Source organism: Syngnathus leptorhynchus, chromosome 11, assembly GCF_054491065.1.
Source record: "Syngnathus leptorhynchus isolate UIUO chromosome 11, UIUO_Slep, whole genome shotgun sequence".
Taxonomy (NCBI): domain Eukaryota; kingdom Metazoa; phylum Chordata; class Actinopteri; order Syngnathiformes; family Syngnathidae; genus Syngnathus; species Syngnathus leptorhynchus.
Window position 1 is genome coordinate 5355003 of NC_141205.1, and position 16001 is coordinate 5371003.

At 42.4% G+C, this 16001-nt stretch overlaps 2 protein-coding genes across 3 annotated transcripts; both read right to left on the reverse strand.

Moving 5' to 3' along the window:
- Nucleotides 1–1637: 1637 nt before the first annotated feature.
- LOC147049009 (globoside alpha-1,3-N-acetylgalactosaminyltransferase 1-like) lies at nucleotides 1638–4336 on the reverse strand. The gene is made up of 3 exons (XM_085923549.1): nucleotides 3942–4336; nucleotides 3323–3385; nucleotides 1638–3088 (listed from the first exon to the last, which is right to left on the reverse strand). The coding sequence occupies exons 1-3, from the start codon at nucleotides 3973–3975 to the stop codon at nucleotides 2142–2144; spliced, it is 1044 nt and encodes a 347-aa protein (XP_085779675.1). The 5' UTR covers nucleotides 3976–4336; the 3' UTR covers nucleotides 1638–2141.
- Nucleotides 4337–4582: 246 nt separating this feature from the next.
- Nucleotides 4583–14074, reverse strand: pcsk1 (proprotein convertase subtilisin/kexin type 1). Of its 2 annotated transcripts, none has more exons than XM_085924683.1 (14): nucleotides 13651–14074; nucleotides 12681–12785; nucleotides 12479–12601; nucleotides 11293–11439; nucleotides 10691–10767; nucleotides 10499–10587; nucleotides 10215–10387; nucleotides 9781–9993; nucleotides 9550–9650; nucleotides 9236–9469; nucleotides 8518–8678; nucleotides 8305–8438; nucleotides 8070–8219; nucleotides 4583–6047 (listed from the first exon to the last, which is right to left on the reverse strand). In XM_085924683.1, exons 1-14 carry the CDS (start codon nucleotides 13837–13839, stop codon nucleotides 5643–5645), a joined length of 2301 nt encoding a protein of 766 aa, XP_085780809.1. In that variant the 5' UTR covers nucleotides 13840–14074; the 3' UTR covers nucleotides 4583–5642. The 2 variants fall into 2 exon arrangements, with proteins under 2 accessions (XP_085780809.1, XP_085780810.1); XM_085924684.1 differs by lacking the exon at nucleotides 4583–6047 and adding an exon at nucleotides 6062–7385 and having other exon boundaries at nucleotides 13651–14072.
- Between the last annotated feature and the right edge of the window lie 1927 nt (nucleotides 14075–16001).

Consider the following 16001-nt stretch of genomic DNA (forward strand, 5'->3'; position numbering starts at 1 on the left):
ATTAAGAATACTGTCTATTGGGGTCAATGTGGCGGTGCTATTATTTATCACCGAGAGACCGACCCACAATTTGTAGAGAGCAGGCCATTAATCAATTTACAATATACAAAGATAGCAAAAAAAAAAAATCCATCTCTAACCCCTTAACCCCAAGACATTGGCGAATTTGATCTGATGTTTTTACGCAAACGACACGTAAAAGACAATACGATCATGATTATGTGTTTTCCCAGTTCTAATATGAAGTATGGACATTGGGCACAGGCAGGGGGGCTGCACCTCCACTATCTGCTACAAGCAGCCCCCCAATGCAAGAGATTAGGTCAGCATGTTTTGGTGTGTCGTAGCCTCAGGCTGGGTGTGGAAAGACCTCTATGAATCCAACAGATTAACATGGATCTTCACCCCACCCAACCCGTGACAAGTGACACACGTACACACACCACGCAGTACTTTCATCACTCCGGTGAATTACCACAGAAGACTTCGAGAACTTAATCACCCTTCTTGTAATATCCAGGGACTTGCACTGCTCTCACAGGCAGCGTGAGAAATACGTGTGTCATAAATGCCAATTTAAATCTCAAATCCATCTATTTTTAATTCATAATTTCAGGGGTCTTATCACATCATAGCCTACTGTGCAAATAATGAAATTGTTTTCCTTTGATTTGAGAATGTTTTTGTTTACAGAAGTCCAAAAGCTGTCAGATAGTAGCTTAATAGCAATGGAGAAGTTAAAATGACTCACTCTTTGTTCAAGGTTAAGCATTAAAAACAGAAAGGCTATTGGGAATTTAACTGTAAAGTTTAGTGAGTTTATTTGGGAAGTTACTTGTTTTCAAATGTAATTTGCAGTATTGGCTCCAAAACCACATTACGTTGCATGTATCGGGTTTGAATTTTTCATAATGCAAAATTGCTTAGCAGTTCCAGCATTTTTAATTTTGCCAATCAAATAGAACTAAGAAGCCAATTTCTCCAATACTTCTTCTTTTGAAAAACGCAATTGTGCAATGTCTTAGCTGCCTTGTAGCATGAGTAATCATATACAGGAATGCAAATGAAAAAGCTTCTCTAAAGATCACTGGTGGCTGTTGCGCCAGGTTTACCGTCATCTTTTGTCATGCTTACTAGTGAAGGAAAGTTTCCAAAAATCCATATTGACAAAATACAAAGCGCTAGACGAATATTTTTTTGACATCACATTCATCGTTTGCGATAACAGTAGAGTATATTGTGTCTGTTTTCCCCAAAAAATTTTTTGCATATAGCTATAGTTCTACGCCCTCCCTAACTGAAAAGGTGTCCTCAGTATGAATCAGGTGTGTGTGTGTGTGTGTGTGTGTGTGTGTGTGTGTGTGTGTGTGTGTGTGTGTGTGTGTGTGTGTGTGTGTGTGTGTGTGTGTGTGTGTGTGTGTGTGTGCGACAAACGGGAATCCGATTCTTGGAGTGATCTGAAGTTCAACTTCACTCCACGTGGCGATCGGGCCCCGTGGACACATTCTCTTGGCAGTGAGAAGGAAGCATCTGCTATGTTGAAAGCTTCCCATTATGACTGTAGCACACATAAACACAAATACACACTGGATGGGATGTGAATTGGTGAAAAAAAAGTAGAGGGTTTATTCCTTGTCATTAAAAAGCCATTTACCTCATCGGCTTTCAATGAAGCCCAAATGTTTTCTGTAAAAATTGCTCACCAGGACAAGATTTGTTTATTGTTTTTGCTGCAGTCAAGACACAGCAGCTGATAAACACGTGTAACCTGGAGGTTGAGCATCGCCGTGTGTCGACAATTTTTTTTTTCCCCCCTCTCCGCCTCCCACTTGGTATTTAAAGACCTTGAAAGAGCACAGCTTCCAGTTAATGATTGCCCATTGAGGGGGGAAAGTGTGCACTGACACTGTTGACTCTTATCGCTGCTGACCACAAAGCTGCTACAAGACTGGCTGACATTAATAGGGAGCTCAACTTTTCATTTAAAGGGATATTTCTCGCACTAGTAAAATGACTGCCTTTACAAACAAAACAAGTTGGTTTACATTTGAGATAAGAGCTTCAAATTCGGATCTCACGCGCTCCAAGTCAGACCTACTCGAGTTTTATCCCAAAAATGAATGAAGCTGTAAGACAAATCATCAACATCGGTACTTCTCTTTTTTTGCAGCATCGAATGCCTCACATTGCCTTCCCAACGAGACCAGCCTCTTCTCAGGCACGTCCACGGCCAAGCCCGAATCCCACCAGTTGTACTCTGGTGAAAGCACGCAGGTTGGCCGATGAGTGATCAGATATCGGTTTAAGTAGCTCTCTTCGCGGCCGCTAGCCAGGATGCCGTTTGACTGATCCTTCAGAATGAGCAAGGAACAACCCTGAGCCATATTGTACACATTGCGAACCAGCCCACCGTAGAGCTCGGACGTGTAATAGTAGTCACCCTCATCCTCCTTCACATAAGCTGATGAGTCTTCATCCTTTTCATAAGGAAGTGCCGTCTGTGCTTTGCCGTAGTGTTCGGGGTGCAAGGTGGCCACCAGGTCACCGAGTATTTCCTCTTCCACAGGAGCCATAAACTCTTGGTCGATGTCAGTGCAGAAAATGTACTCAACCTCCTTGCCAATTCGGTTTTTGATGGTGTCAGCTAAAATGGGCATACGACGATAGACCAACTTGTCCCAGCCGGGGAACTCGGCGACGGGAAGTATCTTCAGCTGTCGTCCGGGTCCCAACTTGATGGGAGGATCCAACATGCGAGGGTTATCGATGAGGATATAGTACGTGACCATCTGACCAGGCAGGAAGTAGATCTCTGCCGAGGAGATGAAACGTCTCACGTGTTGGGCGTATGATCCCACCACAAGGGTCAGCAGACCTACCCGGACTTCTAGCTGAGCATATTCAGTTCTTCGGCTGACTGAGTCGCGGTTGTCACCCCAAACCAAAGGAGCACCCCAAGGAGTCTGCGCAGGGCGTTGTAGTTCTGCCTTGCTGTTCTTCGTTTCTTCTCCCACGGTTTGTTCCATGGCGCGAAAGTAAGGATGAACGGACTTCACATTGCCACCAGCCTTACGCCCATGGAGGAAGTCTGAAGAAATCAAACATATACTTGAACGTGCGGAAGCTGGAAGAAACCAGATTCAAACTGAACAAATCCTAGGGCCCATGTGAAATACTAATACAAACAATACAATACAAACCCAGAATGATTTGCTAAGCATCAAACCACGTGGTTGCCCAAGATGAATTTCCCCCTTTGAAGGATAGGTATGAAATGCATTTAGTCATCTAATTCAGGATCAGAGTAGAGCAACACACTTACATATGATAAGTGAGAGTAGAACACAGTACAGGAGGAGCTGTATCCTGGACACTCTGACGGCTCCTATTCGGAGGATAAACACACAAATTTGCACAATTTTTTTTTGATACACAATAGTCTGCAGACAATAAAGAGCAATGAAAGCAACCATAGTTGCTGGGTTCTTCACTCTGGTCTTCATTGGAATGAAAAGAATGTACTGCTCAAGATGCGCCTCCCCATGGAAATGTGGCATGCTGCATTAAATGATATTATCACACACGCACACATAGTTTGCATTCCTCGTATAAAGTAAGTTTATTTGTAAGAAAACGGCGTCTCTAAAATTCATGAAATAGTCCTTCATCGAGTCGACATGTAGTTGTTGCAAGCTTTTGCCTGAGAACAAAACAAAGATCAGTTCAGGAAATGCAGACGTGTCAAATGATTTCATGCGGAAACGGTCTTGAATTCATCAAACGTGGAAAACAAAAACCATCTCATTAGTTTTCTTGACACGTTTCCAGCAGATTGTGCCGTGCATGCTCCCTTGTGAATCACGTGTAGGTCAAGCAGATGTGACAAAAGCAGAGGAGGTGGAGCAGAGCTCTGACGAAATCTAGTACTAACTTGTACTAACCTGTAGTTGTCTTGCAGAATGGGAATAGCGCCATGCTGTGACCTGCTGCTGGATAAACACACAAACGCTTTTCCAAAAAATCTTCTATCTATCCACTCTGTTTCTCCAAAGTGTGCAGCTTTCTGATTATTTTGCTTAACTCTTAGAAACGCTTCATCTCTCGTTCGTTGCCTGACTTTCTTTTTTTTTTCTCTTTCCCAAAACGTTCTCCTCCCCCATTTCCCAGAGACTCCCGCTTGTTTCCACTTCTCAAAGAAACCAGATGCATGTGGAATCTGTGGCAAAGAAAACGAGTGGAGTAGCTGCCTTGAATCATTTCAGGCAAGGTGCCCAAACTACGGCCTCGGGGCAATTTGCAGCCCGCTGTACATTATTAGTGGCCTGCCGCATTTACTCAAAATAACTTGACATGGCCCGCAAGGCACTTTGAATAATTTAACTTTTTAGTTGGATCGGGTCAAGTAACACAAAAGAGCCCACACAAGAACAGAAAGGATATGCACACTGAAAGGCCCAAAGTTGAATTTAAATTCCAAATATTTATGCAATTTGAATGGATTTTTGTTTAACTTGAAACTCTCAGTGTTTTTGTTGCAGAAATCAAATGTAAGAAAATCCACACACTCAGGAGGTCGATTTGCAGTTTACAATAAGTCTCTTATTTTTGTACATCCATTACAGAAATTGCAACATAATAATGGTTTGTGCAAACAATTCCGAACGGTAGCATCAGCCAAAACAAACACAAAAGAGCTAAATTTAGGCTACGCTAAAGATAATTTACAGTGCAGCATTTTACCCAAACATGATCCTTGTCCTTCCATCTGGTTGGCAGAGAAGCGGGGCTGGCAGTTTCACACGGAAGTATAGGGACAACCAAATAAATAAATCACAATAAATGGATTAAAGCTCACTCGGGACAAACTAAATTGAAAAAGCTGACTTAAAAGTTGTGACTGTGTGAAGATGACTATCCTGTCTTGTAATAATAATCATAATATAATATGAATAGAATGTAGACAAATGATGACTTTATCGGATAGGTAAAGTAGTACCAGAGTAGTACCAACACTTAATTATTACTGCACTACTTTAAAAGATATATTTGATAACATATGGACACAATCAATATTGCACTACTTTAAAGCTATATTTGATAACTTATGGACACGAAACAAACGTCACTGAAATACACAAAAGCTTGAAAACCATTCGGCAGTGCTCCTATTCAATCCATGCTGAAGTTGCAAAAATCAAGTGAAAGAATAAACTGTGTCGGGGTTTGATAGTATATTATTTTCATAAAATATGAGGATCCTTAGAAAAATATTTCATTTAATGCAGCATTGTACTTTTAAAAAAAGAAATCAAAAATGCAAAAGAAAGTTAAGATATTTTTGTATATATTTTCACTGCAGACTAAAGAGATCTACAGTTTCATGCTTGGATTAGAATGAATGGACCAACTAAATCAGTGCCCAAAACGAATGAAATGAAAGTAAGGACATTCGATATGCAGCATTTGGGGGACCACGCAGAACGGAATAAAAGACCTTTGAGGTCTTGTTTGTTGTTTTCACAATTTTTTTTTCCTCCTTACCTTTTTTGCCACATTCCTCTGCTTCCCAACCAACACAAATCTCTCTCTCTCTCTCTCTCTCTCTCTCTCTCTCTCTCTCTCTCTCTCTCTCTCTCTCTCTCTCATTTCTGGTCATCATCTATCATCTGAAACAGGGCCTGCAGCAGGCGATCATCTCGATGCCTGTACGGCTTACTGCTGTAGAAGCCATCACTATAGTCACTGAAGACATTGTGGCCTGGGCCCCTGAACTTATTGATCATGTCCAAAGCTTGGTACAACTTTTGTGGGGGGGTTCTTGTTGCCAGGAGGGAGGACATCCTTTCAGGCTGCTGCCTCCCCCAGGTTGTTTGGGGCTGCTGGATGCTGAGGCTTTGCCTGTTGAAGGCTGTCTGCAGGAGACGCAGCAAGGCCTGTGTGGGGGAGTAGGGGGTTGTTGCTGACTTTTGGGATTTCTTTTCGGCGCCAGAAGGAGCTAAGGCTTGCGTTTTAGTCTTCATCGGAGGACGGGCCTGAGTGGGTTCTTCCTGCATCGCCGGACAAATCAAAAAGATAGAATCACATGTCATTGATGACCTCCAATGGTGCAAAAGAACTTAGTGATGACAGAGGAAACGCATACGATTGCTGTTACGCTCTCTCCATCGATTTGAAATCAATGATTGCCATCTTGAGGTTATGGATACAGTATTAGGTTATACATTTTGGTTGTTATAAGGGCAAATAGATATGTCAAATATTTCTTTCGGAATGTTATAATGCACTTGTCTTTTAGTCTTTTAGCTCTATTGTATTATTAAACCCTGAGGACTTTTTTTTTTTTTTTTACGAAATATTGTAATCGAAGATACGTTCATTTATAGATTATTTTTTTTGCACTGATTCTGAATTTGCCCTTGTTTTTTTTTCTAGCACCCCAGGTTCTCAAATTAATACAGTGCATGTCGTTCTTATAATCATACAAAATATGTCATATTTATGAATTCATAAAGGGTTATGTTCAGCAACAAGGGGATTTTTTTCTTTTTTTTGCTGAAACGTCAGAGCACATTACAACCCATGGTAAAGTCCACGTTAAAAAGTCCTGAGGGAACCTTCGCCAGTACTTTTATCTATGCCAAGAGAACAAGACTGCATAATCTCTGTTGAACTATTTAATGGATGCCAGAAAAATCGAGACAAAGCCATGGAGCCCTATTCTGCAAGATTGTGGAAGAAACTCTAATCCCGTCCCCTGGGATTCCCTGAGTACTCATCTATTCTTGGTCGCCCACCCACATGGGGGGTGACTCTACCTAGCCCGTGTAACAATGTGTGAGCCCACGCCCTTAACTGAAATCAACTAATATGTGTGCCAAGGGTGTCATAGATAAGAAAATGCCAAGCAAAGAGGAAAGGTCACAGCAATATAACACCCTAAAACCCGTGTTTGTGTATGAAAAATCCTATATGTGCTTGTGATCCCCTACAAGGCAATATTCAGGGTCCGTCCCCCCTCGGACTAGCCCCCTCATACGCCATTAACTTCAGGGATCACGAGTGTGGTGCAGCGCATTATGGACAAATCTAAATGATCCAAGAAAATATGTGACCCATATTGAACTGAGTTTGTACCCTATGGTGAGCAATGAAACCTGTGGAGCACATGAGCAAGCCAAATCAACAACCTATATTTTAATCAGTCAACGTGGACCCTAAACTGGATGATCTCATTAATCATGTTAGGTTGTTGAAGTCTTCCAGCCTATAGGAACCTCCTGGACCGGTATGGCGAGATGCTTCTCCTACTGGGCGGTCTGGTAGGGCGGGTGCCCCACCCTCCCAGATTGTCCGTCGTATGATCACTACGCCTTATTTTCAAGGCCCTAATGTAAGAACACAACAGCAATATACAAACATGCCTTGAAAAAAAATTCCAACAATAATAACTTAGGTGACAATTACTCCTTTCCTATGACCACTTGTTCGATTTAATATACATGACCATGTCCTCCAACAAAGCTCATGGCTTATGTTCAAACCAAAAAAACACAGTTCCACTGATCCACCCAATTCCAATTCCATATTAACACAATTCCACGTCGATAGTTTGCCTGTTAAATCCAAAACAAATCCATTCTGCTTCCTTTTCATATAGCAAAAGTTTGTTTTCATAAAACCAATAATTCAATCCATTCCCTACTGTTTAATTACGTCATGTTCAGCCTCCCCAAAATATTTAAACCATAACATAATTTGCTTCTGAATTCATGATTCTCTCTCACACACACACACACACACTCACATACACACACACACACACACACACAATATTATGCACGCTCTAATAGGTCAAACTTAAAAACCAAATATTAAAAATGGCTTCACAACCTGATGTGCTTGAAAATAAATGGTGTCACAGCACACTCATTCATCCAATTCAGTTATCATTGAAGAATTAATTATAGTATTGTAATTGGACAAACTTTTTTTTTCTGATGAAACCCAAATGCACAGAAATCACCTTGAATGTCAACTGGTTAACCCGCCTCAAATGTGCTCTAACTTACCTCCATATGTTCCACACCACGCCGGTCATTCTGCACAGCATTGTAGGCAATGTACACTCGAGGCTTTTTCATGTGCTCCGGCTTCTCCGATGTTCCGTGGAGAATCAACTTCCAGCTCAAAATACGACCCTCGTTCTCGATACGGCCCGACTGTTACAACAAAACAACATGACGCTCAGGAGGAATAACAATCTGATTTCAGGTTAGTCATCTGTCCGTCAAGTTTAAAACTCACATTGTCAGTTATCTTGAGGGTCCAAGTACCAGAGGGATCTTCACCCCATGTGTGGACAGACATGAAATACCAGTTTCTAAAACCATTGGAGGACGTATCACGCTCGCGCTCAGCTAGCAGCACCGTGGTGGTTCCTGAGGAAAAATAAAACGCACACAATATGATTATTTCCCGAAAGTTCAGTGTGTGGATGTGTGTGTGCTTCTGTCTCACCAGCTGGCGAAGTCAGCGTGATGTGCAGATCGCCTCTCCTGGTGTATTCGATGCTGACCTCCACCTGCACATGTTCCAGTGAGGTGATGGTGTACTCCTGCTGCCCCGCACAGGCTTTAGTTGGAATCTCTATGGTTGTCTCTCCTGCTGATTTCAAATCCCTGTGGAATGTATTAGAATAGAAGGAAATATTTAAAAAAAAAAAAAAATAATCCATGGTGATGGAATACTGTCACATCTGCTTTGTAGTTTCTAAGGGGGCAACGTGTGCTGTCATTAAATCCACTAAATAATCCAAACAAATGTTGAAAAAAATAAATAAAACAAAATGCTTCCTGGTTTTGTTGGCAGCTTTGCATTCTCTGCCAGTAATCATATCATATTTGACAATTATCAATTAACATGACCTACATTTTAAACTACCCAGATGTTGTTGGTTTCTACTTTTACGAGACAAAAAAAACCAAAACTTTCCAATTCATGTTCACGGCACCAAGAATGCTCTCGGATTAAGCCTCATTGTTACTGTCACGAGTCTTACCGTCAGTAAGCAACAGATGCGTCTTTAATAACGCAGATGGTTGAAAAGATCCCAAACTATTTTGTCTTTGTTCTGGATGTGTGTATGAGACATGTTGCAGTTTTTTTGAGTTCAGAAGCAATGGGTCACACAGTTCATCAGCGACTTCAGGCCGCTTCATTCAAAACGTTGACATACCTAGGCTGGAAAGAGTCGTCCCTCACAATGCATTGCTTTTTTTCCGGCACGTGCTTCCATGTTGCAGGGTCAGCGAGGTCAACCAAGGCTTTGGCATTGAGAAGCCCGAAACCAAAGCGACTGTTGACCATCAGTTCCGCTCCATTTTTCTTCCAACCTGGATTATTAGCCAATGGATCAAACTCTGATGTCCAGACTACAATGTGCTGCAGGTCTCTCCAGGTCAGATCTGGACTGAAGAGGAGACATGGATAAGGAAGCGGGGTTAGTGATCACTTATGAAAATGAATCTCAATCATCTTTCATTTGCATACTTTTGCTCCAGTGCTAGGGCGAATATTCCAGCAGCTAGCGGGGCGGAGGCTGACGTTCCCGTGTGAGTCTGAGTGCACTCATTGTGTAGATCGGCGCTAGTCTGGAGAAACGTAGAAAAACAATTCAACCTTTTTCAAGTGAATATTTAAATTCCTAGTTATTTTGGGAGTGTAGAGCATATGATGCGTTTTCATAGGGTGTGAAGTTTGGGAAATCCATCAACGACTCACAATCCTCTGGTCGGTGTAATCTCCACTGCTGTACGCTGTTGCTAAAGTGGAGGAGCACTTTTCAGCGTACCATGGGGACAAGCCCTGCTGGGAGGCGCTGCTGATTGACACAGTGTAGATGCTGTCCGTGTAGCCATCACAGTCACAGTTATCCCCCTGGCGGCCTCCGTTACCTGATGCCCAAACAAAGATTGAGCCCTTTCCGCCTCGGCCCTGAAGAAAGGTTGAATGGGAGCGCAGTGAAGCAAGAAGTCAGATATTTGTTTTCACTCAGGTCTACCGTGCATTGCGACTAATGTGGAAAAGACATTTGATCCGAGATCGGGTACAGTAAACGCAGCTGAGCATGTTGTCATTAACAACCAGGGGGCAGATAACAAGGCCTTGAGGGAACCACAGCGTTGCCAGATCAGTAAAAGCTGTTAATGATTTACCTTCTCGATGCCGTATTCAAAGGCTTTTTGAGCCAGGCGACCTGGGCCTTCCACGGTTTTGCCATCATCGTTGGGACCCCAGCTAGCACTGTAGATGTCCACGTGATCTGGTCTGAAGCCGATAGAGCTGGCCTCAATGGCGTCCGTCACGATCCCATCCAGCATACGAATGCCTGAGTGGAAAGAAGCGAGAACATGAAACGTGATAAAAAGATGCTTATTGTCAGACGTTCTTTGTCAGCATCTTACATACACGCTCACCAATTTCTAGAAAAGCCTCTTACCTCCAACTTTGGAATTGAAAGCCACCCCAACACCACATTTATTGTTGTCCGCTTGCATGGCGATCTCACCGGCACACCTGGTCCCATGCCTGATTGAAAAGTTTCTCATTATATGGGGTTTATCAAACTGTAAACAGTGGATGTGTAAAAAAAATAAAATAAAATAAAACATTATCAGCATTGTCAACATACTTGTTTTCATTAGTGGTGTCATATCTGGGGAACGGGTCAGGGTCATTGTCATTGAAGTCAAAGCTGGCTGCTGCATCCTTGAATAAAAATGACAAATGATGAGCGGGCAAAAAAAAAAAAGAAACGATATCAGATTGCCCCGTGCACATTTGTCAAGAGCTGCCACATACAATGCAAAAATAGAAGAGCTTCAGGAACATGTGAGACGCCTGAGTTGTAAAACGGAAAAAACTAATAATGTTGGAGGCTCTTTATTTATGAGTGTGAGCACCTTGGTTGACTCAATCTCTCGGACTAATGTGTCTTAATGACTCGATAAACAGGTTGCTTTTCGCCATTAGTGTCTCTATTCATTGCTGCGCTGAGACTGTGACGACTGCCTTTGAAAAGCGGCAACGTCGGAAGGATCTCAAAAGAAGCAATCCAGAGGTAAAACATCAGACATTTCCCCTCAGACAAAAAATTGACAGAGCGGCTATTGAAAATTAGAAGCCAAATAAAGGCAAAAAGACGTGTTTGCCTTGCAAGGTGGGACCAGCAGCGTTGCTGTGGAAACAGCAGACTGAGACGACGGGACGGTCTCCATGGAAACAGTATCTTACGTAGTTGGCGTAGATGTCTGTGTGGTTCCACTCCAGTCCGTCATCCAGAACAGTGATGACTACTCCTTTGCCCGTGATGCCCTTTTGCCACACCGGGATGACGTGCAGGTCCAGCTTGGGCAGGGACGACGACGTGCGCGTGTCTTGCTGCATGGAAGACGACGAAAAAGTCAATGATTGCTTAGCCGCGACACAAAAAGGCTCTTTGAATGTTATCAAGTGTTGTAAAAGGTTAGACCATGAAAGCTTTTCAGCTTCATTTTTTGGCATTTCAAGACTGTATTTTTTAATCATGGCTCGTCCACTCCACCTCCACTTGCTGAGGCTTTTGTGTGGTCCAGTGCCTGATTAATTTAACACTCGAGTCCAACAAGTGCATTGTGTTGCAACCGGCCTATCTTTTAATTTGCCCCAAAAAAAAAAAAAAACACAGCCATGTTGTCAAGCAATGAGTCACACCCGGATTACATTCTCAGGAGCATAATGGTATCTCGCTCAATTCTCCGTCACTCTACGATCTCCGTCCCCTCTAATGTAAGCAAACGTCACATCTGCCAGCATCATCATCCTCTGCTCCCTTCACTTAGTCACCATTTCCTTTTACTCACGAATGCACCGATGACAAATAATAAATAGAAGTAAATAATTCCCGTCAGACGTTGTAACAATTCTGCATGATTTGGATTTTCATGAATGACTCAACAGTGCCATTAAGTGAAGGTCGGATACATTAAGTGGCATTTTAAAATAGTCAGAAAAATACTATGGGGCGTTACACTTTTACAATAAATATTCCGCAGCTAATGAGCTCAGTCTGATCTAATATGCTGTGTATGTGTTGATCATGGATTTTCATGAGTAAAGGCCTCATTTTGTAGCAACACCATCCAAAGGGGTCAAACCACGGTCGGGACGTTCTGAACATGTATTACCCAGAAATGTGTGATAATGTGTGCTTCATCCCGGCCTGAATGGGCCAAAAATCCCATTCAGGGTAAATTAGAATCTGCTTTGCTCTGTTCCATCCTGTTGGATTATTTTCTCTCTACCACACTCATCCCCACTCGGACAGCATAACCAATTAGGCAAATGGCGCTTTTGGCCGGACTGCTTGACTTGCGTATCTGTTTGTTATTTGAGCTGCTCTGTCAAGCGGTTCCGTTTTTCAACTTTCTAGCAGACTCACCAGGTACCACTGCTGGTTCCACATGGGATCATCAAACAGCTTGTCCGCCGGGCAGTCCCTGCACTGGCCGATGGATGCCCGCTTGCTGCGACGTTTCTCGTACTGCTGCTCTGCCCACAACACCTACGAGGATGGATGAGATTACTTTGTGTTCAAGAAAAATAAATTGTGTTTATGTTGAACAATCTAAGGCACCGCTCACCCGATCATCCTCCGATAGCTGCCTGGTGATGTGCGTGGCGCTTCGCCTCATTCTGGAGGGATGTTTGCGATGCCTGAACAAGAAATGGTCATTCAGGGCCCCAATCTGCAGAGAAGCATGAAAATCATGTTTGGTTTTCTTGGATCGTGCAGGAAATGTTGAATAATTGTTATATTTGATATATGTAATATTTTCCCGATCATCAGCCTCTTCATAAAAATACCCGCCTGTTCCTGGAACGTTGTCGAAGAATTTTGTCTCATTTGGTCGTGCTGCACAACCCGTTTTTCTAGTGTGCTTAAAGTATCCTGGAAAAGCCTAGGGCTACCTGTTGAAATACCTGAAGCGTGTGAATAACCCTTTCCTTTCTTTTCTTTTGTTTAGTAATACTTTTTAGTTGTTTATGTGCACCTGATGATGTGATCAGTATACATAAAAATAAACACAGTCTACAAATCAAGAGAAACTATGAATATCATGGCATGCAATAAACAGCAGAATGTAGAAATTTCATGCTAAGATCTGACTAGTCTAATGCAAAAAAAAAAAAAAAAAAAAAAAATGTTTCATTCACGCACTGACCACACATCACCCAGCCAGTTCTAATGTGTATTCTGAAGAACACAAGGAAACCAACCGCCATTAGTGAGCAAAGTGCAAATTGTGAGTCAAACAGATTCAATCCATTAATTTAGGAAATGGCTGAATATCGTAAATACTAAATGTAATTTTGGTCTACCATAAAAGCTATTATTTTTCCACTCGAATGAGCTAATCAAAGAAAGCAAAAATAAATATATTTTACTTTTACGACATACCCAAAGCTTATAACGTAGCCTCATGAAAACTTCATTCGGGTTTCTGTGAGGATCCTATGAAAAATCTCCCAATTTGAATTCATGAACAATCATCAAAATCAGTGATTTGGTGTCAGGAAGTGGTTGAGATTCTCAGACTCCTTGGTGCCTACCTGTCGGACCAGTTGGTAGTCGAGCTCCCAGGCGATCTCCTCGGCGGCATCCAGGCCACCCGGGATCTCCACGGCCCACTCGTTCAGATACTGTCTGTCCATGAAAGACGACCCCACGGAGCGTGGAATCACGGACGAGAGGATGGCGAGAAAACAACACATCACCGCGGGACGACATCTCAATTCCATTTCAGAGGAAATTCAACCAGATGAGAAAAAAATCAATCACAGAGCGCAGGTTGGATATGTTTCAGGAAAAAACAAAACACCGAACTGTTTTCATCTATTCTGATGAGTAGTGATGTCCAATTCTTTTTTTTTTTTTCTCCCCCTCTGTTGCAGGTGGATGGATGGGAATGCGCGTTTCTGTTCCGTCAAGGAAACACTTAGGGATGGTTGAGCGTTTGCGTGCGTCTGCATGCGCGCGGATGTGGTCACGACGACGAGGGAGGGTGTTCACGTCAAATTACACTTGCTATGACGTCAATTGGGCGTCTTCCTTCAATAGACTGAGAAGAAAGTGGAAAGGGAAGACGAGAGGTGAATCTAAAAATATCCTAGAATGAGGAGCCAAGATTAAATGAGGCAAGTCAAATAAAAAAAAAAATCCCCTCATGAATTGATCAGATATATCCGAATTAAAGCGCATCATTATTACAATTCATATGCGTTATGCAATAAGTGTACAAGATGCGTTCACGTGCAATCGAAATGTGAATATTTTTGGCGGGGGGGGGGGGGGGGGGGGAATTAAAATGAATATATGTAGAAGAGAAAGATGGGATCAGCACTACGGACAGTTCCTCATCCAGTGTACCCTCACCAAATCACGATCGGAAGTCAAGCAAGACAAAGGAGGAAAAGTGATCAGCAGGACATGCTGATCCACAGTGGAGATGTATAAAAATAAAAGTCATAAAAACTTATCTCATTTTCAATTGCTTCACTTTTCTTCATGTGATGTAACACAAATACTGTAAATGGGATTGAATTCCAATTTTTCTCCAACACTGACCATGTCTTTGGATCGGTTGATGTTTTTCAGGCAGGAGCGGAAGTGAGATCTACTGATAATGAGGATGCTGAGCTGGAGTTGTTGAGCTGTGAATGAGCACACAAAGGAAAGAGGGAGTCCATATCAAGCAAGCTGTGTAGTGAGCGCAAACAAACATGGCTCACAAGGACTCTTGCTGTAATTGACACGTAGAAAAGAAGACAAAAGATGTGCTCAATCACCGTGAATTGGACATGTGAACACTCATACTGACTGATTAGCTATGCTCATCTGGTTGTGAGCAAACAGCTCGGGTTCGGGTCAGCTGTATAATCTACCTTTACCTAGCAACAGCTGTTTATTCTGAGGGGAAGCTGTGCACACACACACAAAAAGCACGTACAGTCGAAACGTCACAAAAAACAACGGCAAAAATGAACATTGGCATTTGCGCCACTAGAGCAGTCTCTCCACAGAACCGTGTCCTCATCGATTGTGTGCGAGTGTGTGTGTGTGTGTGTGTGTGTGTGTGTGTTTCCTTCACAATAATGGACTCAGATCACTTGTGTGTCTTCCCCTTGACCACCCACAGAAAGGTAAAAACATCAGATCAGGTCAGAGGTCGGACTGCATTTCATCCACTAAGTATTTTTTTCCAGTTCTGAGGCAGCATATGGCCTTGTGGATGACGCACAAGAATCGGTAGAGGATGAGAAGGAGCAAACCCAGTGAACTGTCATGGACCCAAAATCAATGCAATATGGTAAAAACGAGGGGGAGACATCAGACAGGTTTCCTGCACCTCGTGTGGTTTTATTATCTTCACAAGGGTATCAAAGACAACATTATCTATAAGTGGAAAAGGCTATCTGTTATTGGCTGGCAGTCAAAGTCAGTTGAGGATGTCTGGGCTTCACCTCACCTTAAGCACTATCGAGCGTTAATAGATGGAAGTATTTTGGTAAATCTGATAATAAAGGGGCATTTGATATAAGGTGGAAATCTAAGACATTTGAGTTACATTAAATATATTTGAATATTAAACTTTGGTTTCAATCTTTTTGTCACCAAAGCTATACAATGTTGCATAAATGTCATGTGTCATCAATTGATGCAGCAAAAATGTCAACCAGATGTCATCTGGACTGGCATGTAGGAGGAAATGAGACATTGATGTGACACAATGGATATGGTTATCAACTTGTATGAAGGTCAGGAAGGTGATGCTTTCACTCAGATGTCGTCATTTGGAAGGCCGGGGGGGGGGGGGGCAACAGGATGTGTGTCCTCTTTTTATGACACTATCTATACAATTTTTTGGGGATGTGAATACATCAAAATACCATAAAATTGTTTG